General features: G+C 39.0%; 1 protein-coding gene across 1 annotated transcript in view; it reads right to left on the bottom strand.

The window, feature by feature from the left end:
* Positions 1–25,289, bottom strand: part of ENTHD1 (ENTH domain containing 1) — a 47,823-nt gene extending 22,534 nt beyond the window's left edge. Inside the window, exons 1-5 of the mRNA XM_042470366.1 lie at positions 25,259–25,289; positions 21,162–21,297; positions 19,045–19,503; positions 16,664–16,870; positions 11,067–11,185 (exon numbers count right to left, since the gene is read on the bottom strand). Coding sequence (XP_042326300.1) covers positions 11,067–11,185; positions 16,664–16,870; positions 19,045–19,393 — 675 coding nt within the window. The 5' untranslated portion in view covers positions 19,394–19,503; positions 21,162–21,297; positions 25,259–25,289. The remainder of the gene's footprint in view (positions 1–11,066; positions 11,186–16,663; positions 16,871–19,044; positions 19,504–21,161; positions 21,298–25,258) is intronic.
* Between the last annotated feature and the right edge of the window lie 1,821 nt (positions 25,290–27,110).

Consider the following 27,110-nt stretch of genomic DNA (forward strand, 5'->3'; position numbering starts at 1 on the left):
ACACATAATAATCCTTAGATTGCCCTTAAAGCATATTATATATAATTTTGTGTCATCTTATACTGCTTGTAGGATTGGGTGATGTAAAATGGGATTTAAGTTTGATCACATTTTGGTAGAGTTTTATACCTTTAAAGTTCTTAAATCTCCTAATAGTTTTAAGGTTACTGTTAATCTTGATGCTTAAAGTGCTACCAAAAAATTGCTATATATTTTTATTCTTTCATTGTTCTTAATTATTGTTGTGTATCATAATTTTTATATGTTACAAACTGAAACCAGTTATAAAACCAAAACTGTTATAAACTCTAATATGAGATGTAAATTTGAAGTATGGTATGAAATTTTATCTTCCCAAGTGTGCATGTAGAGGTGTCATGAAAAATGGTAAGTGGTTTCTACTGCAGCATTTTCAACTGTCTAATATCACTTTCTGAGACATCTTGTTACTTCCATTTCCAAATGTTATATTTCCCTCTTGACTTTAATACTCTGTTAGTGCGACTCATAAGTATGCCAGATTTCAATACATTTGTGGGCATCTTTGCCGATTAAGTGGTTTGTGATGTTAAGCTTTGTCCAATTCCCTTGCCTCCCCTCTCAATTTTGGGCTTGTTTCCCGTTGTGTTTCCAGTTTGCCACTCTCATAATCTGTTTCCATTCCAAAGGATACTTTCTGAGGTTTTTGAATATACTTTTAAAACTTTGGTAAGAATGCTAAGTCACCAAGCTGCACTGCCACTTTGCTAGTCAGTACACTAATCATTTAGCTCACCATACTGCTGCTTCAGCCTGCTGTTTCACCTCCCTGATCCCTGCTCATATATTTGCCTTGGAATTTACCCTCTACCCCATGGCTCCTTCCTATATTATTTTTTTAAAAACCTCTGTAATAAGAGTGTTAGATCACTAAGCTGCAGTGCTGTTTTGCTAGTCAGTGCAATATTCATTTGCCTCACAGTATTCTATTCTATTATATTTTCCACCCTATTTTCTGATTTGTGTGCAAACTGCCTTATTTTTCCCCACCCTGTAAAATAAATGCAGCTTTTTAATTTCTATTGTTTATTGTTTTTATTGTTTAGTGAGGTTTACTGTGAGGTTTGCCTTGGTACTAAATCTAGTCCTGGCTATGTGATCACATTCCACTTTTTTAGTTATTTGTCTGAACGCCCTTTCACAGTACACAATTATAGCATTATGTTTCCATTTTAACTGCCATAGCAATATCCCTGGGATTTTCAGTTTAGGAAGGGATATTTAGAATTCTCAGCCAGTCTTCTATATTGTTGTTATCTTATATTGTTATTATTATTTTTAGTTGTTTTTGATGATTGGGAGAGGGATTGGGGTATTTTATTGTATACTGTAAATTGTATTGTCTATTGTATTTTATTGTTGTTCTTGTTTTGTAACCCGCCTTGATTACTTCGGGAAAAGGCGGAATATAAATAAATTATTATATTATATTATATTATATTATATTATATTATATTATATCTAAAGATACTACAGGATACAGCTATGGCAGTTAAAGTGGAATCATAGTGTTGTGTTGTGTGAAGAGACCTAAGGCTCTAGACTGGAAGATGCTGGTTTTACCTTTGGTTCTTAGAAATCTTAGAGAGAGCTACCGGTAAGTCTCCCCTGACTCAAGCTGTTGACATAAGAGGTAGTGGCATCCAATCCTAGAATCCTAGAATCATAGAGCTGGAAGACACCACAAGGGCCATCAGGTCCAGCCCCCTGCCATGCAAGAACACAGAATCAAAGCACCTCTGACCATTGAGCCTCAGTTTTAAAACCTCCAAAGGAGGAGACTCTGCCACACTCTGAGGGTGTGTTCTACTGTCAAACAGCTCTTACTGTCAGGAGGTTCTTCCTAATGTTGAGGTGGAATATCTTTTCCTGTAGTTTGCATCCAATGCTCCATGTCCTAGTCTCTGGAGCAGCAGAAAGCAGGCTTGCCCCATCCTCAGTCTGACAGCCCTTCAAATATTTAAACAGGGCTATCATATCACCTCTTAACCGTCTCTTCTCCAGGCTAAAGATTCCCAGCTCCCTAAGTTGCTCCTCAAAGGGCATTGTTTCCAGACCCTTCAGCATTTTGGTTGCCCTCCTCCAGCATCACTAGTGTGTCACTCCAGAGTAATACCTCCATGGCTGCACCCATCACCCAGCAGAAGGTGTGGGGGGCAGTGGCATCACTCTCACCTCTTTTGTCCACAGAGTCTTAAGAGCCCCTCTAGTGTGGTCTCCTCACCTGGGCACAGCTAGGAAACCAAAATGTCTTAGGCAGCCCAGACACTTGGCAAGTAGAGTAGGAAGTGGTGGGCAGGTGAGGCACAAATTAAGCCTGTGGAGTGGAGAGCAGGGAGAGGAATGACAGGTAGAGGGAGGGAGAGAAACCAAGTGAGAGATGGTGGGAGAAAGTGCACAAGGAGGGATCTTTTGGAAAGGGCATTAAAAAAAATTAAAGGAAAGGCCGCCACCCTGCCCAAGGACTGAGCCTTCTCCTCCCCTCCTCATCTTGTCCTGACGGGAAAGGAGTTGCTTCAAGAAAGGGGATCTCATGCAGTAGCAGCAGCAGGTTCCTAAGCCAGGGTCTCTCCAGCTGCATGAAAACCACAACTGTGCCTGTTGTGTGACAATGCCTTTTCAAACACCACGGAACACTGAAAGGAAGAATGGCTAGCCCAGCAGTGTGAAACATAGCACAGATTATTATTATTATTATTATTATTATTATTATTATTATTATTATTATGCTGTAGATTTGCACAGCGCTGTACATAAAAACAATAAATATAAAAGAGTAAACCTGCCTATGGTGTACAATCTAAGAAATAATAGGATAATACATATAAAATACATAGCAATACAGGAAATGGTTCAATAAAATAAGTTTCTTCCAGCATTCTTTTTTTTTTCCTTTTTTTTTCCTTTTTTTTTTTTTTAAGGGGGGGTCTTTGAGACAGAGAAGGGGCCAGGCAATGGGAAGGGAGGCACTGGAACATACACCTGGCTCCAGTCAGAACTACTGCTGCTCTTTCTCATTTGCCAGTATTTCTCCTACTTCTATGCAGCCTGCATGCATGCCTCCATTGGGACCTCCAGAGGGCTGAGCTGGTAGCAGGGGTGGTGACAGAAAAAGAGGCCAGCTGCTCCCAAGAACTGGACATGAGTGCCTAATGAAAGTTCATGGCAGCATCCCCGAGAGGACAATGAGTGAGGTGGAGAAAGCAGTGGCAGCAGAATCCAAGGGGGTGCATCAAGGAGGGTTGGTGAGCTGTACTTGCTGCTCTTGCTCTGCCTCTTCTTTCAATCAAGCACCTCTCTCTGTGGTATCACCTGGTGCAGTGGGAATCCTCACACCCAACTAGTGACCCACTGGTGGCAGTAATACTTTGCTGGATTGGTTTGAACCCTAGAAGGGAGATGAAGGACCAAAGACTCAGGTTGGCTGGGTTGTTGCCCTAGGAATCCTGTCTCTTCTTGATCCCCTTCTGTTATATTTGGAGAACTGTGGCTTATTTAAACTATAATTAGGAAGAACAAGCCAGAATTCAATACACAAGAGTTGGGACTAACAACTGGATTTACGCCATTGGTTTTGGATCTTGTCTTATTTCTGAAATTACAGTTTAAGCAAGCATCTCTCCTATGAATTTGGACACCATGAGGAACTTTGTTTAAAATGAGACATAAAAGCTTCTGATGTAGGAAGAGATGAGAGGTGTGCTTGTGAGCTCAAGGCCCACAGGCCTTTTAAAATGTCAATAGTCACTGGGGAAAAATTAAGTACATATGAGTTAGCTCTAGCAATAACACATTTCCCGCTTGAACAAAAACAATCAGTATATGTGCTTCCATATTAGGATATAGATAGTAGATTTACACAGAATGGGAGTTCATTTTTGAGAAAATAACATTAAAGTCTGATAAATTTTCAGGTATTAGTATGGAGATTAGAAGATCAACACTGTGAAATTTGATGAGGGGGCAAATGTGTTTGGAGAAACATAATATTATAGTTAAGAGAAAACAAGGATTAAGACTGATCTATTCAGTGAACTGAGAGCATCATATTTAATATTTCACAGCAGATGGAACATAATAAGAAAAGCAATTTTCTTCTGACTGCCGTGGACTTTGTTATTTATGCATCATGATATTTAAAGATTATTACTACAACTATTCTTTAATAATTCCTCAGTAAAATGTGTTTGCATATAGGTAAGCAATTAATGGTATTATGTAAAATTAAAAGCATATTGTAATGAATAAATCCCCAGTTTATCATCTTCTAATTTACTCTGCTGCTTCTGTTAGGAAAAATTGTACAGAAAGGATTAATCACAGCCATAGAGAAAACACCAACAACAAAAAGGAGCACCTGCACTGATGGATATCTTTTCAGAAAAACCTTTATTAAGGAAAAAATGTTCTGCTTTTTAACTGTTTGGGACAAAGTTTTCTCTTGCAGCACACCTGAGCAAATGAGTGCAATGATATGCACACACAAGTCTAAAACCAACTGCTATTCTAAACTAGAGTCCACCCACTGAATCAATAGAACTTAAATGTTGATTTACAAGTTCTCATTCATTCAATGGATTTAGTATACAATAGTTGGAATCAGCAATTGGACTTATACCAGGGATGTGTGTTAATTTTAATAACATCCCAATGAAAGCTCTTTCCATCTCTCAGTCTAATTCACCGTTTTTTCATCAAGATCAGATTCTACAGTGTTCACTTTTTTGTTCTCTTTGCAACACAGGATGCTGGATATATCAAGTCAGGACTAAATTATCAGTAGATTCCTGCTATTAATGGCATTTGTTTCCTTTGGTCAGTCAGATTTACTGGTGATCTTACATTTGTTGTGATACTGTTTCTAAGGACTTTTTCTTACTACGGCTATGCAACACCTTCAATTCATCCTGAATTCTGGCCTTTCAGACTGATTTGCCCCAGGATCAGATTGGGCTAATTTAATTCCAGAGCAGAATGGTGCAGTCCAAAGTGAAGAAAGATTCAATTGTGTGTCTCCAACATGATCGTATAAGGGAAGTACCAAGGTGGTGTGATATGGAAGGAAAAAGGAAGGGGACAGGCCTTTATTCATTGACAATTTTAATGAGCAACCTGGAGCAAGAATCTCATCCTGCATTCTGCAATCACTATGCTATTGGGAGTGATTGTGTGATGACACTGAACCTATATAATCGATTATATCCTGCAACTCTTTATTTATGTGCTAGATTTAACTGTTACTGGCAGATGGTTGAAAAAATTATGGTAAGAGATCAAGAATAATAATCACACATGATTTACATAACTTTAAAGCAAACAATGAAGACACTGAATTGGTTCAAGATTTTCCATACCTTGGCTCAGTCATTAATCAGAATGGCAACTGCAGTCAAGAAATAAGAAGAATACTAGGACTTGGGAGGGCAGCTTTGAAGGAACTAGACATGATCCTGAAGTGTCAAGATATATCTCTGAATACTAATGAGAAATGGGGGAGGGAGAGAAGCAGTGGAATTGAAAGAAAGAGATGCCAGAAAAGGAATGGGGTGGCCCTTACCAGCAACATTCACTCTAGATTCTCAACGGCCTGTTACAGACAGGCCAAAATAAAGCTGCTTCGAGTCACTTTGCAGGTATGGTATTTCAATGATGCATGAGTCCTAAGAGTCCAAAAGCCACACCAAAGCTGCACTCCAGTCCTTAGGTCTAGAGCGTGGCTTTTGTGCGGATTTTGGACTCTTAGGACGCATGCATCATTGAAATACCATACCTCCAAAGTGACTCGAAGCAGCTTTATTTTGGCCTGTCTGTAACAGGCCAACAACACCAAAAATTTCCACCAGTTCTTTAAAAAATTTTGTCTCACCTGTAATAAAAAAAACCAGATAAACCCACATAGTGAATCTGTGGAAAAGACACAAATAACAATCATACTTGCAGAGGTTGTGTTAAGTTCTTATTTGTAAAACAGGAAATGAATGTACCAGTTCAAGCATTATGATACAGTACATTATCTGGGGAAATGTTGATATTAATGGCACCTAAAGTGATGCTTAGTCAACAGTGTGACTTGAGACTGTGAGGTACTTCATATAAGTGATAAGTATGATTAACTACAAAAACTGAAGCAGGAGAAAGGAGAAAACATTGCTCAGTATTGAAATTTCTGTTATGAGCAAGAAACATGAAAGGAATCCATATAATTTATCTCAAATCATTGTTTAACTGGTAGTGTGGACAGGATTTGGAATTGTTGCAACTACAGAAATGAGTTATTTCCAGTTATCAATGCAGTATTGTTCCCTTTGCTGAAGACCTCTTACAATATTAACAAATCATATATCACATAACTTCTGATTCTATTAGGACAAGTGTGACACTCCTACCTCCAAACTCAGGCAAATGCCTAGTAGCCAGCCAGCCTACTTCTGCCTGTCTCCTCCCATGTAACCAGTCTATTTAGTTGTACAGTCTCCCCAGATGAGAATTAAATATAATATTGTGAGTCTGTTCAACCAACATAATAGACTATTGATTTAAACGTTAAGAAATGTTACAGTGTCATGCAATGGAGGAGAAAGGGAACAGAAGCAAAAGTAATTGCTTCCTGTTGACTTTGGCTTCTCCGTCCAATGGATGCGCCCTCCCACCAGTACTGATGGGCATCAACTGCCAGGGTTACCATGCTTTATCGTATAGATCTCCTTTTTAATTGAAGAGCAAGTGCTTTTGAGATTAATTAGATGATAAACATCATAGGAATACAGTGGAAGAATGACAGAACATAACGTTTTTCAAAGAGATTTTATCCTGTTTCCAAAGCAGGGACACCATTTACATTCTTACGAATGTGAAAGAGGGAGAGTAGTTTCGTTAGGCACTCATATAATTATAGCAATAATAAACATAAGAACTGCCTTGCTGGATCAGACTAAAGTCTATAAATACGTAAGACTCCAGAACAGTTACTCTTTTGACTACAATTCCCAGAATGCTCCATCCAGATTGGCAGCTGTCCCAAAAGTAACTTTTCTGCATTTGGTTTGCAGGTGTAGCTGTCTTATGATAATAGCCATCAATGGATCTTTCTCCTCATCAGTTTCTCAGATGCAGAAGTTCTGTTTAGCTGAAGTTCTGTTTAGCTAAGTGCCACTGTTATTTTCATGTCCCTTTAGTGGAACAACACACACTGCTGGACATCATAACCTTTTATGGCAGCAAATTCCATGCTCTTCTTTGTGTGTAGTACTTCCTTTTTATTGTCTCCAATAACTTTTGATTTTATTGAATAGATTTGAGTTCAAGAATCATGCAAGACATAAAATAAATCCCTATTCACTCTCTCCACACCAGTCAATGGTTTTAAACCTCTCTCATGCCTCTATACTTCTTTCTCTTTCAATCTCACTCACAAGAAAAACCACTTTTCAACTGAAAGTACAGTTTAAAACTGAAAGGACTTTCAAAAGCTCTATGTGACTGTTGTGCTCAGAACAGTGAATTAATTTTGCACTACTCCTACTATACAGCCCAAGCATTCTTCCCTTAGACTTGGAAAAACATTTCAGGCAGCTGAAGGGAAGCTATGTTAAGAGAAGATCCCTGTCTTGTTCGTGAACCTGTTAAATGATCAAATGTAGACTGCTGGGCTTCAGAAAGTGATTTGTTGTCTTTTTCACTGAATATGGTACAGAACCTTACAAAGAGGGAGGTAAGACATGGAGAAATAATATATAGTATTATTATGGTCAAGATCTTTAGTTATGAGGCAGTCTGTAGTTTTAATAAATTGGTAAGTGACATTCAAGAGACTAAGCTATAAATAATAATAACAATAAAAATAACTGACAAAGATAATTACTGTGGAGCTTGACAATTACCAGACGACACCAGCATCCTATGATTTTGAAATTGTTGTTGTTAAGTGGCATCAAGTCAGCTTCAGCTTGTGGTGACTATGAATGAGTGGCTTCCAAGAGATATTGATAGTCCTGTTCAGGTTTTGTAAACTCAAGACAACAGCTTCCTTCACCTGTAATGGGTTTTCTCTCATTTCTTATTGTCTGCTAATTTACTGAGCATTATCATCTTTTCCAATGCCCAAATTACAATGGCCTCACTTTTATTCATTTTGGCTTCTAGTGAGAACCCTGACTTGATTTGCATTTTGGACTAATCTTTTCAATCGTCTGTGGCATCTGTAGAGCTCTCCTTAGGCACCTCATTTCAAATAAGTTGATTCTATCCTGTCACCTTTCTTCACTGTCTAGCTTTCACATCATATACACAAACCAGAAATACTATAGTATGGATAATCCTGATGCTGATATTCACTGTTATTTCACTGAAAGGAGTGCAACCATTAGTGCTTCTGAAGAAGTGAATTGATATCCATGAAGCTAGTGCTAAAATAAATCTGTTAGTGTTCAAGTTGCTGCTTGATCCTCTTCATTTCCCCTCACACACACTCTTCCATTTTATGCTGAGACAGACTACTACTGAGTATTGAGCTGTAATCCTGCTTTTACACTTTCTTTCTTTACTTTCTTCAGTAGTCATTCCAATAATGTGCTCTTTTCTGCTCCTAATATGGTTTTATATGTATGTCTCAAATTATTGGTGCTTCTTCCTCCAAATTTCAAACTACTTTCCTACCAGTCTAATTCCATATGATAAATTAAACAGATAGGGTGATAATATGCATTCTTGTTTGACATACTTGGTAATCAGAAATCATTCTGGTCCTCTATATTCCATCCTAACAGCGCTCTCTTACCCAGCATATAGGTTATACATCAGGACAATCAAATGTTGTGGCATTCCCATTTCTTTTAGATTCACAGTTTTTAATGATCCATGCAGTCAAGGCTTTTGCTGCAATCTATGAAGGGCAGCTCACCATGGCACTACCTTTCTCCAGAGGTGGGTTTGCATGCTCCTATGCGGCAAAAGAACACTAAACTAACCATCATACCAAAATACAACACGAACATCTACATAGAATTTATAGATAATGTCAAAATAAAATTGCACTATTAAGCCTAATAGGCTGGGAGTGAGAACTCTGGACAGAAGGCAAAGACATTGTCAAGGAGGAACGCTGTCAAATTAAAAATAATAATAATTGTAAGCCGCTCTGAGAGCCTCTAGGGCTGAAAGGCAGGGTATAAGTACTCTAAATAAATAAAAATATATATCTGCAGCCATAAAGAAAGACAATTCTCAATGAATGATAGATGAAACTCTTCAAGCAATTAAGAACAAATGAGAAGCAAAAGGAAAAAGCGACAGAAATAGGGTCAGAACTCTGAATGCAACTGTTCAACAACTTGTGCACAGGGACAAAAAGACGTACTATACTAATCAAGACAGAGAAACAGAACAAAAAAACAGAAGTACAAGAGATCTCTTCCACAAGATCTGAGAAATTAAAAGGAAATTTAAACCAAGAGAGGGGATGCTATATGATCAGCACAGGAACATGACCAAGTACAAATGAAAAGACAGTAGAAATAATACACTGAAGAGCAATATAAAATAGATGAAAGGATGGCAGATTCATTCAAGCAAGAACAATTTGAAAATGAACCTATAGTTTTAGAAAGTAAAGTGGAAGCTCTGATCAGAGCACCTGAGAAAAATAAATCACCAGGAACACCTGGCATACCAATAGAGCTGCTTCAATCTACAGAGACAGAAGCTATATATATATATATAAGATAAATTCTATAATCTCGTCATCATGCATCTCTATTTAAGTCTTTCACAGTTCCATGTTCAGAGGAGAGGCACATAAATACAAAACACAATATAAGAGTAAATACAAAGTAACAATAGAAGTCAGTATTATATGCCAACATGACCAAGGCTGTACCTCTGGCCAAATTAATGAACTACAAAGAAGACAAAACAAAGCTGAAAAAATGGTAGAGGAATAGAGAGAATGCTTGCAGTTCAGGAAATAAATGACAGAAAAGGATTGAGGCAAGGGTGGGAAAACTGCATTATCTTCTGATGCTATTGAACTCTAGTTCCCATGAGCTCCATCCAGTATCACCAATGTTTCGGTATCTCAACTTGTTAGATGTCAGATTTCCTTTAAATATATCCCATATAATAAATACTGATTTGAATGACATATTTAAATACATTTTTACCTTCCCTCCTACATAATTTAGGAGATTATCACAAGCAACTATCCCCAATAGGATAGACACATGTTTAACCCGTTGATGATGGATCTAACCACATTCCCCATAGGCAGCCCGTATGCAACCCAGGCTTATCCCATAGCTTTTCAAGAATGGGAAAATCCCATCCTTGAAAAGCTATGGGATAAGATCAAGGTTGCATACAGGCTGCCTACAGGAACAGGGTAAGATCTGTCATTGATGGGTTAAACACACATTTATTTCCCGTTGGGGGTCGTCACGTGTGATAATTTCCTAGTTAATTCTTCATTAATGGCACCATGTCACTGGATTTTCTTACTCCTTATTATCTCATTATATTGTTTTGCTTCTTGCTCAATTTTATCTCCATTTTCACCAAATCTTCATGGTTTCTCACTCATGGTTCTGTTCACACAACTTTCCTGAACTGAATCGAATTACTAGTTCAACAATGAGGAATTCTATTCTTTTGACCTCTTCTAACTAATTCTAACATGTATTATTTCAATTTTAATTTTGCTAACTGTTTATGTCAAAACCATTGTCATTATATTAACTGATATACGAGAATTACGATTTATGAATAATATTAGTATTAAAAACATTACTAAGGATTCTGTATGGTGTGGCATGGAAGAAGGCCAGTGGGGGCGTGTGACACCATGAGTTACCACATTAGATGACACCAATCTTAGTGATGCCATTATCCTTATGTGTACTCTGAAGGAAGTCGCATACAGTGTAATGAGGCTAACTCCCAGATTTGAATCTTAAGTCTTACTAATTGCAATATGAACAGTTAACTAAATGAATAATTCAACTATTTCTTCTTTCCAAATGCATCACATGATTTACCTCTGATGACTTTTTTGCAGCCATGTTAAGTGCTGTTCTTTCTTGAACTATCTCTGTTTTGCCTGATGTCTGAGCAGGCTGGCTTTGTTCGGCTGCAGTTGGTGCCTTGAGGGGAAGATCTGTCAAAGAAAAGGGTTGTATTTTGTTTTGCTTTTAAGAGTGGAAGAAATAAACAGGTGTTAAATTTCTGAATTAATTGAGCAAAAAAAATGCCACTAAAGTCTTGTTTGGTCCATTAACTACAATACTACTTGAGTGGCTGGATCTGAATGTTAAATTGTTTTATAATTCTCTCTGATAATTGACAAACTTGAACAGAACTCTCCTGTTCTTAACTGCTAACTCTGCTTATTTCCCCACTGTGTGAGACAAGTCGTCTTTTTTCCTCCACATGGGACAAATTAACATAAAGAGCCACCATTTCTGCTTGTTTATGTGAAAATTATATGGAGGAAACCAGAAAATTAAGGCCAGTATCATCTCTCTCTGTCACCAAATCTTCCAATTAGTATTTAAAAGAGGTGTTATTAGTGTAGCATGGCAGGCTTGTGTTTCACTTTATGAGCAGCTAAAAAGGAATTTAAGAGACTATTTGAAAGATAATGGGAAAACTTTTAGGTTGCAGCCCTGTAGCAGGGATTTTTATCTGGAGACAAATGGAAATATGTAGCAATAAATGAAGTGACGGTGCAGTCGCATTTCTGTTTTAATCAACTACTGTTTCATACTTTCATAATAAGAGTTCTCATACTTTACATCTTTTAAGGGCAATATACAATTCAATCAGAACAATATTTCTGTTTTCTTAGGCAATTAATTACTGTAGGCCAATTAACATGTTATGGATTAGTTCATATGTTGTAAAGAGACAGATTATTCTTGCATTGCTTTGTTCATATCTTTAAGCACAAATGTGACTTACAAAGACAACAAGATTGATCCAGGATATTTTATTACCTGAGATGGAACAGCAAAAGTGGACCCTTGCTTACCTATGGAACAGAGTACCTAAAGCCATCCAAGTTATTTTAGGACATGGGGTAGAAAGTCTCACAAATACCTCTCCCCATCCTAGACAGTAAAAATATAACAACAACCCATTTCCTGTCATTTCAAGGCACTCTAATCCTGGCAAGTTGCCTCATTTCAGCTCACAGTTAACACTGACCCAGAAGGATGTGCACATCTTTGAGAAGTAATGTGAGGCAGCCAAAAGTGAAAATGTCTCTCTCTGACCTGACCAAACAAGAACATGCCTTCTAACATTTCACAGGTGAAACCCAAGATACATGTGGCCAAGGAACATCACAGTGTGGTCAAAATGGCAAAAAACTGTTGATGAGTAAGAACATACAGGCTAGGAAAGGCTGCAGCAATTTACTTTTGCTTCAGCCTACTGGGAAGAGCAAAATTCCCACCCTCCAATCCTATCCTCTTTCCTCCCTCTCCCCACTGAGTTAATTACATGTAAACCCTTTTTTGCACTTTGAACTTAGGTTGCAGCAACTGAAGTAAGCTGAAGACAAAGGTGGAAAGTGGGAGATTGAAAGAAAAATGGACATTTTAAAAGCAGCTGAAATGTGGGAAAACAAAGGATTAACTGAGATTGATCAGGATACATGGAGGGTAAGCAACATCTTCACTTCTCCACAGGGTGAACAAAAAGTGGTTAACCACTTAATCTGTTTATAATTAATGGCAAGATGCAAGCAATAATGACTCATGGAATTTAATATTTAAGGACAAAAAAAATCACTTCTTTACCAGCTCTTTTATCCAGAACTGTGATCCATTGGTCACTCAATTTTTAATTAGAGCCCAGATGACACTGCATATCCTATCTTGTCCTCCCATTTTAAAATCCTGGTATGTGGTTCTTGTGTGTCTATTCGGTTCCTAGTGTAATTAGATTATCAACATAATAAGTGGTTTTTATTTATTTATATTCTAGGGTAATTATATGACCATTCTGTCCAGTGTAAAGCAGCAATTCTCTGTTGATTTTTTTAAAGGCTACTCTCCCTTTAATTAAAAACCACCTCCCGGTGGCTTCTGTATAATGTTTCCTAATTCTTAGTGAGGATATAACTAAACTGATCAATGATTAGAGTCTTCCTGTTGTTTGCCAAGAAAGGAGTGGTAGTTTAATTACCACTTTCCTTTTTGCAACCCACAGTTCTTCAGTCTTCTAAAAGAATATTGAGAGCACAATTTTACAACTGTGATAATTTTAAAAAAATGATAAACCAGACAATTGCTGTGGCTACAAAAAAGGCTGGAGCAGATCATAGGAAATAAAGAAGGTGGGTTGAGGGCCAGGGTTACCAGCTTTAAGGGTGCAAGACCTGGCAGGGAAGATAAAAAAATTCTGGGCTTAGCATTGCCAAAAGGAAAACTAGAGATGGCTCCTGTACCTTTAATGGTTGTGAAGAAAAGGGAAATTTAGCAGGTGTTGCTTGCTACCTGGCTGAATGACAAGCAACACTTGCTCAGCTGCCCACTTATAGACGATGAAGAAGCCTCTCCGGTTTTTAATATGGCAGCAATACATGCATTGGCAGCCTATAAACTCTCCCTGCCCCCAGCCCTGTAACAACAGCTACCTTGCCACTGACAATTTCTTCCCATCCTTGGACAGAAAAATTGAGGTACCCTGCCTTGAACAATGGCCCTTACATACTACACTACTATGATTCTACTTTAACGGTTACGGCTACAACCTATGGGACCCTGGGATTTGTAGCTTGGTGAACTACAAGAGCTGGGAATTCTCTGGGCTGAGAATTCTAAATATTCCTTCCCAAACTACAAAAACCATGGCAATTAAAGTGGAATCATAGTAGTATATTCACTGTGTGCTGTGAAAGTGATTCAGAAAGTGAATATATAGTACTATATTTACTGTGTGCTGTAAAAGTGATTCTACTGCTACTTGGACCTCTTCCTTTCAAGTGCCTTCTAAGAAGCAGAGCCCTCCCTCCAGTCCATCTGGTGCCATTCCACCATGGAGGGAGAGATGCAGGCCCAGCTCCATCAGGCCTGGCCTGGACTAAGAAGAAGAGCCCTCCTTCCAGTCTATCTGCCTTGGTCCAGGCCTCAGAGGGAGAAAAGAACTGCTGGACCTGACCCCCTTCACCACCACCATTCCCTTCTCTTTTTGTGTTGTGTCTTTTTGTATTGTAAGCCTGAGGGTAGGGAACTGTGTAATTAGAAATAATAATAAATGTAAGCCACTCTGAGAGCTTTTAGGGCTGAAGGGTGGGGTATAAATACCGTAAATAAAATAAACAGAACATCTATGTGAGGAGCACTTTGCCTACTCCCTTGGGTTTGCACTTCTAGGGATAGGAAAGCGCTGCAGGAATCATGCCAGCAGCATTTGGACAGGAGGTATAATCTACAGGTTTCCTCTGTGGTGCTGCACCTCCCATCACTAATACCACTTTTGCTCTAAAGAAAGGTGCACACTTTCCACAAAGTAAACTGCACTGCACTCAGTGGGGCTTGCAGTAAATATCCATTGGCTCTACCCATATCATACACAGACCTATCTTTCAGGTTTACACAAATTTGTTAATAAATAACAGCAGGAATAATTTGTTGTTGATTATGTTGATGTTGTTATGTGCCTTCAAATCAAAACTGACTTATGATGACCCCCCATCCTAGGGTTTGCATGGCAGTTTGCATGGAAAATTTGCCATTACTTTCCTTTCTTAGGCTGCAAGATTGTGACTTTCCCAAAGTCTGTCATTGGGTTTTCATAGCTCAGCAGGGATTCAGACCCTGGTCACCTGAAGTTCTAGTCCACTACTCAGACCTCTACACCACACTGGCTCTCTGGCAGTAATAAAAATAATGGAGCACTATTGGCTTACTGTAGTGTTTTGTTTAATAGAATTGTTACTTATCAGGAGGCACTTGGTTGTCTCCCACAAAAGCAAAGGATTAGAATGATTATTCATTATAACCTGAATACATTTTATTATGAAAGTATCAGTCACTGAAATGTTTCAAACCAAAACATTATTTTTCTTAGCTATTCCAAATTCCTACAGAAGCATCGATTTCAGCAAGTCTGCATAACTCTAGTAACATTTATCAGCAGCAGCTTGTAAAGCTATTCTAATGTATCTTAAAGATACTGCCAAAATAAAGCTGCTTCGGGTCTCTTTGGAGGTATGCTGTTTAAATCATGCATGCATCCTAAGAGTCCGGAGGTCGCACCAAAGCCACACTCCATTCCTAAGCACTGGAGTGCAGCTTTGGCACAGCTTCCAGATTCTTAGGATGCAGGCATCATTTAAACAGCACACCTCCAAAGAGACCTGTAGCAGCTTTATTTTGGCAGTCTGTAACAGGCCTATAATTCTAATTTAATGACTTCTGCATCAGAACTAGGAAAATGTTTTGGCAACCTTCATGTTATCTGACTGTTATTTGATATTTGCTTTGATATGTGATATTCAATGTTTTTAATTTGTTGCTTGTTTATTTTATCTAATGCTATCTTGTATTATTATCTATTGTTTTATATGTATTTTGTTATTATCCTGTAGAATGTACGCCATTGGCAGGTTTCATTTTTATCAATTTTTTAAATTGTATGTACAGTGCTGTGTAAATCTACAGCGCTATATAAATAAAGTTTAATAATAATAATCCAAGCTGTTTGTTTTTGATTCCTTCTTAACCTGGTAACATCACTTTCCTCTTCCCTTCTTCAAGGGATTAGTTTCTTTGGGGCTGCACAGACCGCCCAAAGGGGTGGTCTGGAGCCACCCATTCTCGCTCCAGAGGAGATCCTGCAGCAACCAAACTGTGCGGGCTCCCTCCGCTCCAAAAAGAACCCACTAAAAGCAAGTTATTTTCAGTGTGCAGGGAAGACATCATCAGTGCACCATTGGTGCACTGTGACGTGCTCATGACACAAGCACAGCACCCAGAGGTGTGGACACGGTGCCATGCTTACATCATGTACGCACATCACATATGGACGACGCCACCATCCATACGTATTAGGTTTGCAGAGCATGTGGTTGCAGCATGCTCTGCAACCCTAATTTTGGCACCGACACGGCGCTTGTGGCCTATCTGTACCGGGCCTCTGTTTCCTCTGTTTGAGAAGGGAGCATCCATGGGGTCCAATCCCAAAGATGGCTGCTAACTTATTTCCAAACATGAGAGCCAGCTTTAGGGACTCTTGTAACCCATTATAGCTTACCTCCTTTTGTGTATCTCCTTCCCTATCCTTGGATTGACCTCCTGGGACAATAAACATGACTGTTCTTCTTTACTTCACTAACATGATGAGTAATGTCTCCTGTCTCTGCCACAAGTTTATACTGTACTACTCCTGCACTACATAATATATATATACTAAATATTCCTAGAGGCCAAAAGTCTCTTAAGTCTAGCATTACGCCTCCCATGTCCAGCAGATGGTTCCTAATCACATCACCATAGCTAAGCCACTGTTACATTCTCATTTATAAGAGTAAAGACAGTTGGCATTTAACCAAGATCATCTAATGGGATTTCAATTGCAAAGGTCTGAAATACAAATACTTGTGTTGCAATTTAAACTTGCTGCTTACGTTGGACATCTGAAGGAGGATATTCTGAAATAGACTCTGAGGCAGGCATTGTTGGTAAATGACCTTTAGTAGAAGGCTTGGATGGGAACAGCATTCCATAGGAAGTGCGCCGCCTAGTCCGACGTGCTATTTCACGTTCATTGTGCAAAAGTTGCTCATCTTTTAATAAAGCCAGGACTTGCTTAGCCTTCTCCCTCACATGAAAACCTGTTGAAAACATACCAAAATGTACTAATATTACTACTGTGCTCTGTATTGCTTTGTAGGTCTGCCACATAGTCCTGTGGATATAGAAGATGCTGAAGTGTCCAGTAACATTAAGCTCTGGAAACCTAGGACAGAGTTAGCAAAACAAAAGGGGGAGGAGGTTGAAATCCAACACGGTACAAGCAGAAGGCAACCTTATAGAACAAATCTTACCATTCCCATACCATCTTTTTAGATCTCTGTATCTCCAGATTTTTGGGAGGATCTGCATAACATAGTAAAGTGTCCTGACTTCAGTGGGAGAAAGAAATAAAGGTAGGAATTTTTGTGAGCTCTGCAAAATTCTTTTGCCTGATCACTATTCCAAATATACTGTATACCTAAGAGCCTCTCATTTAAAAAAAAAAAAACCTTACAAGCAAGTATATTGGCTGTCATGTGTATCATGACCACCACAGAAGTAAGGAAGATTCTATAGCTGCTGCTTCCCATCCACCCTGAATCTGTCCTCTCAGAATGCAAGCTTACAAGAAAAACTTCCATTTTCACAGATATTGCTCTTTGCCCCAACTCATCTTTTTAATAAGGTAATTCATTTGCTGCAAAGTTATTCACACAATACTAAGAAAGCTTTACACATGCAGTTCTTGATGTAGTTTTGTCTTTACAGTACATTCTAACTCTACAGTATATCCTAAGCTTTTCTTAGGAAGTTTATTTAGAGATGTTTACCATTGCTATCCTCTAAGGTTAAGGGAGTGCAACTTGCCCATGGTCACCCAGTGTTTTTTCATGGCTGAGCAAGGATTCCAACCCTGCTCTCCCAGAGTCCTTGTCCAACTGGCTGTCACACTGCAGTTTTTGGCACTGCCCAAATAGATTTTACAGGCTTATCACAGAGTTCTTCCTCATCATCTATTGCCAGATCATTACCTCTAGGTTGAAGAACCTCTAGCTTTCAACCTAATTCCATTTAGTCTGCATCTGCAGCCAATTCTGAGCTCTCTAGATGCTGTGCCACTTAAACGCTTTGTGTGAGTGAAAGAGAAGCAAAGAACACCTTGATAGACTTTCCAAAGGAACAAGCAGATATATTAAGAAGTGAAGCAGGAGATAACTGGACTGGTGTGGCATGGCACATGTATGTTTTGGAAGCAGCAGAGCCATACTGGACCACCCTTGCCTTTTATTGTTTTACCAGTGCCATGCAGAGGGAAGAGAGAACCTGGGGGAGGGGGCTCAGATGCAACTATGCACATTATCCCAAGGGAGAAGGTCCCCATACTGAGTCAGCTCTTGTCAAATACAGCTTCTTGAGCACTACAGGTGATGCAAGTCACGTGAAAAGAGCCAGATGAGCCAGATGATATAGTGGCAGTGGTGGGAAAAGAGAAACATGAGGGAGGAACAGAGTGACACAGTAATACAATACTGTACAAACAAATCCTATGTAAACCTGTAAACTGCATACTTTGGATTATGCCCATCATCAGCTCTAGCACTGTTCTATGGGCTCCAGTCACTGACTGACTTTCCCCCATGGATCAATATCTTTAATAGAAAAAGGCATTAATCTCATTCCTGCTTTCTTTCTTTTTTATTATTATTAATTTTTATAGACTTTTCAACAATGCACAATATGACATTAATACATCTACAGACACACATACAAATCCATATAAACAAACACATACCACTACATATATATTTACCAGTTTTAAATTCCGTTATTACGCATGGCTTCATTGTGACAATAACTTTCTTATTAATTTCCATCTTCCATGCCTTCTTCTATCTTGATCTTTTGAACACATATACCGTCTCTCTTGACATTATTTTTAAAACACATATAACATAAAAGAGTACTTCCTACTACAGTACTTGCATTTTTCCTTAAAGTCCTGGTTTTTCTCCTTTGTACTATCTTTTCCTTTCTATCGAGGTTCCCCTCACCTTAAAAAGGTTAACTCATTCCTGCTTTCAAAGCTGAGCCTTTCTCCATCAAACCTGTGTTCCTCCATTGAATTATGACCTTTCCTACTAACCATGCTTCAAAACATTGTAATACCTGAACAATTAAATAGCTTCTTCCCTCCCTGTCCTGAATCTGAAATGGTCACTCAAACAGCACTCAGAGCAATTTAACTGACCTCTCAAAGCACTTTTCGCCTTACCTTGATCCTTCCCAGCGTCATCCAAATGCTGGAAGTCCTGTAACACATGAATGTTAAAGAAACCCTCTTGACACAACTGTATGACTTTCTTTGATCCATTCTTGAGGAGATAATCCAAGAGTGTGAGAGACTTGTATACATGCCTCCAGTTCTTTCCATGGTCATTCATCCTGTGCCAGATCATGCTCATAATCTCAGAAAGCGAAACCATGTTGTATGTCAGGTCACTTATCTCTAACATCAGAGAACTAGAGGGGCCCCAAGGATCATTAGAAGTTGCTTCTCTGACTTTTATCTCTGCTTCAGAATAATTTTTCACAAAATTCTTCACATGCCTCCTGAATGCCATGAATGTGGCACACTGTTGCTTGATTCCTGAAACTATGAGAAACACTGCATGTTTTTTGTGGTGATCGCTCTCTCCTGTTCCATTCTTCCATGCAATGAATTGCTAAAATTCTTTAAAAAAAAAAAACAAAAGATCAATATGGATGATGCCACTTAGGGGTTGCAGAGAAAGGGTTAATAGTATCACCAATACACCATTTCTTTGGCTGAGTTCCAGCATTTTAAAGGGACACAGGTGAACATCAAAGCCCCTTTCTGCCAATAGGCAGATGTTTGGGGAACATTAGTGTCACCCTCCTTAGGTTGTCACCTGGTGTAGCCTGCATCCCCCACAACCTTCTACTGATATAAGAGACAATGCTACTGAAATGGTGTACATAATAATTTTTGTGGGTTTTTCAGGCTATGTGGCTGTGTTTTGGAAGAGTTTATTCCTGTCATTTCGCCAGCATCTGTGGATGACATTCTCTGACGATGCCAGCCACAGATGCTGGCAAAATGTCAGCAATAAACTCTTCCAGAACACAGACACATAGCCTGAAAAACCCACAAAAAACTATGGATGCTGTCTATGAAAGCTTCAGCTTCATAATGTACATAATGTTTCTAACTATGATTTTACTATTAACTTGCCAGCTTTCGTCTACCCGGTAGACTCTACCAGAACACCGCCTCTTTGTTGTTCATTGTCTACATTTGTATCAGATCAACAATAAATGTTTAACCTCTGTGCAAACAACTGTGTGAACTAAAGTTAAAGTTTTTTTAAAAAAAAAACTTCTGTAGAGTTTATTATTAAGTTTAGGCCACAGATGCAGAACCTCTGAAACACAACTGCTCAGTTTGGGACTAGTCTACATGTTAGAGATATGAGAATTGGTGCACATTTTGGTACATTTGCATAGCTTGTTGATTGTCTTCACTTTCCAGCACAAATTCACATCTATTCACACCTATTCTCACTGTCAAAAATGCACAACCTCCAAATGCATGAGAAGCAGACAAATGGCCACACAGGCAATAATGCATATTTCTGTGGATTTCAGCAGATACTGCAGTAACAACCACAAAGCCTTTTTCAGCTGAGTTGAGTTTTTTTGTGGGAGCCTGCAAAAAAAAAAAAAAAAAACCAAACCAAACTCCTGCAGATTGTGTGTGACTGGATCACATTCTATTCAACTGAAATGAGGAATATTTTAAACATGTTTATTAGCCTGTAGTGGCCATTTCCCTAATGTTACTCTTTCCCTTTTCTAATGTCTATGACTAAAATTGGCTCTGATGTTCAATCAGGCAAAATATAGGTAAATATTAATGGCCTGTAAAACTAGTCTGCATCCCCACTTCAAATGCCCATAGGGCAATTACTTCTTAACATTCTTCCATCTTTTGACATCATGGTAAATATTGGTTTGAGTGGAGGGACTCTGAATGTGATGGGAGAAGAGAAACACACAAGCCTGCAATACATTCTCACCAGTTTGGCAGATCAGAAATGTGATACAGTATTCTGAAATGAATCAAGACTATGCAAAGAAAAAAATGTAAGGGCTGGATGTCAGATGAATTGATAATCTGTACTGTAGGTGGTTGTTTCAAAAACAATCCTAGCAGCTGTTCTGGTACTCCACACACATACAGAGCTTGTTGTAAATAGGTGTTAAAATTAAAATCTAGGTATTTTGTCCAACATTATCTGACAAAGTGAAGCTAGAAATGCAGGATCATTTTATGCATCTGGAGCTGATGAACAAAGTATTTCTTGTTACCTTATACTGTGTGGGACTGAAGTGCGTTTCCATCATGACCATCACAGAACTGTGAAAATGGCATTTCTGTCCTGATTAGCTTGACGGTTGCGTGTTTCGCAGCTGGTGCCAGAAACATGGGAGTGCAGTTCAGTTGCTGCAGTGATGACAGGGAAAAAAAGGATGTAGCCTTCCAGTCAGCTTAAATCATTGTGATTTGCCAGCCCACAACTTTATGAATTTTTCTTCTCTCCCTGTTCCCTTTATTTTCATGGACTGATATCTATTCAGTTCTTGGCTGAGTCACCAGAGAACATTGCCATAATCATGTATCAAATTGATTTTAAGCTCTGACATGACCCCAGGCATGACCAGAGAGATAACCCATAATCAGATTTTACATGCACAAATAGCAAAATATTAAAATTCATGACTACTATGTTTGTTCTCCATCTCATGTACCTCTGCCTACTAACACTAATGTCCTTTCTCACTACTGCTATCAGTTCTGATTAACATTTCTGAGAGTAAGGGCCAAACTGGATTTGAAAAGGAAAAAAACCCCTAAATGTTGCCTTTTGGTTTCATCGTGATTTTGTGAGGAGGGATACTTATCAAAAAGCAGGAGAGAAAGGAATTGTTATTAGGTGAGGACTATACATTTTATTTCTTCTATGAGCTTGAAATGCAGTGGAGTCTATCTATATTGTTCCTACAGATAAAATTATAATGTGTTTCAATGAATCTATTAAAAATTTCAGCCTTTGAATGTGTCACTATCTTTTCAGGCAAAGAAGCACTGTGACACTGGGTACACACAAGAAAATATTGATCTGTTTTTTCACAAGTAATTGCCAGAATCATAGATTGCTACAAAGAAAGCATAGCCTTCCTTTATCTTTTTCTCTAGGGTCAATTTCAACCTGTTTTAATTCTCAACAAATTGATTCAGTATACTTTATAGAACTCTTCTGACCTCCCAAACACACATTATGCAACATAATATTGTAACACAGTTGTTTGGAAGCAACACTTGGTATGACTATATAATTTAATAAATATAAAACAAAAGTTTAAAATTTTCAAAAAAACAACACTATGAACAATCCATTGCAGCAGAAGGATCTGGTTAAACAAATCTGGAGGGGAAAAAATAACTTTCCCAAGTAATTATCAGAACATCATATACTGTACTACTGCATTTCCTAAAAACCAAAACTGAATAGTTCTACAATGGTAGTTCAATAAACTACCATATATACTCGACTGTAAATCGAGGTATTTATGCCCCACAATTGACCCTAAAATCTTAGGTCGACTTATATACAGGCCAATACACTAATACTGGTTAGAAAGGTCCTAAATCAAGCACCTCTGTGATGCCCCACTATTCCTGCCTTGAAGCAGGAGTTATTGTGGTGCATTACAGACTGCCTGAAAGTGGTGGTCTGCTGGCGCTGCCGGTTGCCGCATCCAGGAACCGCAGCGGCCAAACCACACGGTTCCCAGATGCGGCAAAAAGACGCCTGAAAATGGTGCTTCTTTTTGCACCCCGGAAGTGGTGCCATGAGGTGCTAGTTGCGCACTCACGGCATCACTTCTGGGATGCGACGTGCGGATGGTATGCGTCCGCTACGTCAAGATAGCGGCGCCCGTGTGGAAGGGTGCCGCCATTTTGTACATACCCAATACGTACTAAGGTTAGGGGCGTCAGGAAGTGATGCCCCTTCCTAACCCTAGTATGTCCTGGGGATGTACTATAGGCGCATCTGTAACGCGCCTGTGTGTGGCTATGTGTGTGTGTGAGAGAGAAAGTTTCCCAATTCGATTTGAAAGCCTTCTTTATCCATCAAAGAAACACCCCTTTTAGCTCCACATCTTTCCCTTCCCAGGCCAATTGGAAAACCTTCTCTGCCCATCAAAGAAACACTCCATTTAACTCCATTTCCTCCCCAATCCGGTATTAAAACCTGTCCTCCATCCCCAGGAAATTTGGGTTTGGTGGTCCAAAGAAGTCCAAAGAAGGAGAAGGAGGCTAGGAAGTGGTGTTTTCCTTTTCTTTTGTCCTTTACGTCCTCTGTTACATTCTCCTTTGTTTCATTTTACCTGTGAATAATCCATGACTTTGACCCTGAAACCTTCCCTCGACTTACACATGAGGTCGACTTATACACGAATATATATGGCAGTTCGCTTTGCAGATGGACACTCTATACATGCCCAGAGGGAATCAAACTGTTAAGTTGCTTGAAAATACAAAATACCAACCCTCCCTTTATCCCACAAATCTCTGTATACAGTCAGCCATCCATATCCATTGATTTCTAATCCACAGATTCAAGTAGCCACAGCTTGTAAATATTTTTTTAAAAAAATATATAAATTCCTAAAAGCAAACCTTGGTTTTGCCATTTTATATAAGGGACACCATTTTAGTACAACATTATATATAATGGGATTTGAGCATCCATGGATTTTGTTATCAACAGGGGATCCTGGAACAACACTCCAAAGGATACCAAGGGCCTACTGTACATTATTTTCACATACCAGGTGAAGGATTCTAACATACAAACACAGAAGTGTTTCAGTTTCAATGTTGGGTTTATACAAGCACATTAGATATATGTATTTATCCAGTATACAGTAGGTCCTTGTTCCAGCCTCCCTTCCCCACCCCTCACCTCCCCATGGATACTATAATACATGGATGCTTAAGTCCTTGTGTCTCTTATATAAAATGGCAAAATCAAGGTTTGCTATTTAGAATTTATACTTTTCTTGAATATTTTCAAGCTGTGGATGTTTAAAACCATGGACAAAGGATCCATGGATATGGTAGGCCAACTGAATAAATAGACTGACCATATGTAACCTCTTGAACAGGACAGGACTTTTTTTTCATATGTCAAAACTGTACCTTCATCTTAATATAAATGTCAATTTAATCTCGTTTTCATCTTTTATCCTGTGTTGTTTCCTTTGTCAATTTCATCTTGATCCAATAGGATAATTTTTTTAAAAAATCCGAAAATCAAACTTTGATTTTGCCATTTTATATCAGGGACACCATTTTACTATGCTATTGTATATAAAGAGCATCCACAGATTTGGGTATCCACTGGGGTCCTGGAACCAAACCCCAAAAGATACCAAGAGTCCACTGTAAATATTTATAAGGATTAGTCTTTAGCCTGAGGTTTTCAGTCTGGCTACAATACAATTTGGGTGACTCGCAATATCCAAAACCAGGCCACCAACCTAAGTATTCCTTTACCAAAATGGCTGGCCCTCACGGTCCCTTATACTCTATTTTATATGTGGATTCAGATCAAATTGTATAACCAGGGAGCATATTAGTGTTGTTTGCAAGCCATCTCTCTTGAAGAGCAATGATATCAAAGTTGAATAAGAATTTTGCAAAATTTTCACTTTGCTGGCAAGTGAAGCAATATTCCAAGAAATAAATTTAACTGGCCCACAAAGCTGGAGATAAATGCGAGTGTGTAGGAAGGTGATCCTGGGCAAGTCACACTCTCTCAGCCTCAGAGGAAGGCAATGGCAAACCTCCTCTGAACAAATCTTGCCAAGAAAACCCCATGATAGGTTCGCTTTAGGGTCGCCATAAGTCAGAAACGACTTGAAGTCACACAACAACAATGTAGCCTTCGTGTCAGCTGTTGACTTATGTCAACCCCATGACTTTTATAGAGTTTTCTATGAAAAATTTGTATGAAAGAATAAAAGTTTGACTCTATCAACACCTTATTACAAAACTCCTCACACAATTTTTTTAAACATACAACAGACCCACAAGAGAGAGATCCTGAGTAACTAAGGCCCAAAACACGCTGCAGAAACAATCCAGTTTGAGACCCGCTTTAACCACCCTGGCTCATTCTAGGGAATTCTGGGAATTGTAGTTTTGGGAGACATTTAGCCTTCTCTATCAGAAAGAGCTCTGGTGCCACAATAAACTACAGTTCCTTGGATTCCCTAGCACCCAGCCAGGGCTGTTAAAGTGGTCCCAAACCGGATTGTTTCTGCAGTGTGTTTGAGACTTAAATCCAGCCCCAAAGGGGATATTTTTGCTCCACTACTTTAACCCTATTCTCTACCTGAGGAAACAGCTCAGCTGTGACAGTTAGGATCCTTTCAAACTGTCATCAATCATTTGCAAAATCCACCCCTCCCACTCATCCTCCAATTGGAACATCCATTCTGTAGCCCCGCCTCCTTTCTGCTTTCATAGTGGAACTTAATGACTAGAGCTCTCTCTTGCTCTCAGGCCTTGGCTTTGTCCCTTTCATCCAGGCTGAACAGGTGCCCTCCTTTCCCAAGACACATCCTACATTTCAGGGATTCCAAAATGCCCTCCATTTTGAGCATGTCTAAGAAGCACTACTATATATATTTATATTAATGTGGGTTTTTAAAGCTTTTAACTTGCAATGTTCTACGTTTTTCTTGAATTCCCTACATTTTGTGGCACCTCATCCGAACGTTAGGACATTTAGCACTGAGCCAGCGCACCTAAGGCGGCCTCAGAGTGGATTATTTCTGCAGCATATTTTGGCCCTGAATTAACTGTATTATGTAGAAAAGAACTAAAACTTTAAGTGCTGTAGATCCATCCTATGGAAATCTTGGGATTTGTAGTTTTATAAGGTCCTTAGCCTTGTCCGCTAAAGAGTGCTGGTGCCTCAAAAAGTAAAAATCCCATGATTCTATAGGATGGGGCCACGGCAGTTAAAGTGGTGTCAAACGGCATTATTTCTACAGTGTAGATGCACTCTATTAGTGTGCCATGCTTAATTAGATTTCAAGACTGAAGGGAAGGGAACTGTTTTGTTGTTCTTTTACTTGTAAAGTGCCATGTACAGTGATAGTGCTATGTAATAATAATAATAATAATAATAATAATAATAATAATAATAATACGATCAGATGATGTGGCAGTTTTCGGTTGCACCTGGTATATCCGCTAGGGCTGGTGAAATAAAGAAACAAACAGTGGTTTGAAAATATACAGTTTTGAAAATATAACTATTAACTTGGGACGGTCTTCATCATTCTATGGGGAGAGTTCCTTGGTTATAATCTACATTTGAAGCAGAAGATTCTTCTACTATTGAAGACTGGGGCTGCATCCATACTTCAAAAATAATCCGGTTTGACACCACTTTAACTGCCATGGCTCAATGCTATGGAATTTTGGGAAGTGTAGTTTGCTGTGGCACCAGAGCTTTATTTGCTTTGCTTTGCTTTGCTCTGCTTTGATTTTCTCTGGTGCCACAACAAACTACACTTCCCTGAATTCCATAGTATTGAGCCATGGAAGTTAAAGTAGAGTCAAACTGAATTATTTCTGTAGTGTGGATGCAGCCTGGACTTGATCAGGACTATTGAGGTCCATTCTGGTCCAAAAAACACTGCAGAAATAATCTTGTCTGAGACCACTTTAACTGTCCTGGCTCAGTGCTAGGGAATCCTGGGAATTGTCGTTTACTGTGGCCCCAGAGCTCTTTGACAGAGAAGCCTCACTGTCTCACAAAACTACAGTTCCCAGAATTCCCTAGCATTGACCCAGGGCAACTAAAGCAGTCTCAAACCAGTTTATTTCTGCAGTGTGGACCTCTGTCAAAAGAACTCTAATGGCATTTTGTGGTTGTGAAACAAAAGGGAAGCTTCTATAAGATGTTTGCAGAATTTGTGACAATCCCATGCACAGGGAAATTTTTCAGCTTCGCAAGACTGCAAAACAATATATCACTTGACAGCAAAAAGAAATAAAACCACAGCTGTGTCCCCACCCAGCCCTTTTGAGTCGTTACATGTAAGTTCCTCTATGGCTCCCATTGTGGTTTTCTTCTTGATGGTGTGATTGGTTAAAGCTTGAAACGGGTAAAGAGGGAAAGATATAAGGGGCGAAAGCCTTGTGACATGCTGAACTGCTCCAAAATTGTCTAT

This window comes from Sceloporus undulatus, chromosome 5, assembly GCF_019175285.1.
Source record: "Sceloporus undulatus isolate JIND9_A2432 ecotype Alabama chromosome 5, SceUnd_v1.1, whole genome shotgun sequence".
NCBI classification, from domain to species: domain Eukaryota; kingdom Metazoa; phylum Chordata; class Lepidosauria; order Squamata; family Phrynosomatidae; genus Sceloporus; species Sceloporus undulatus.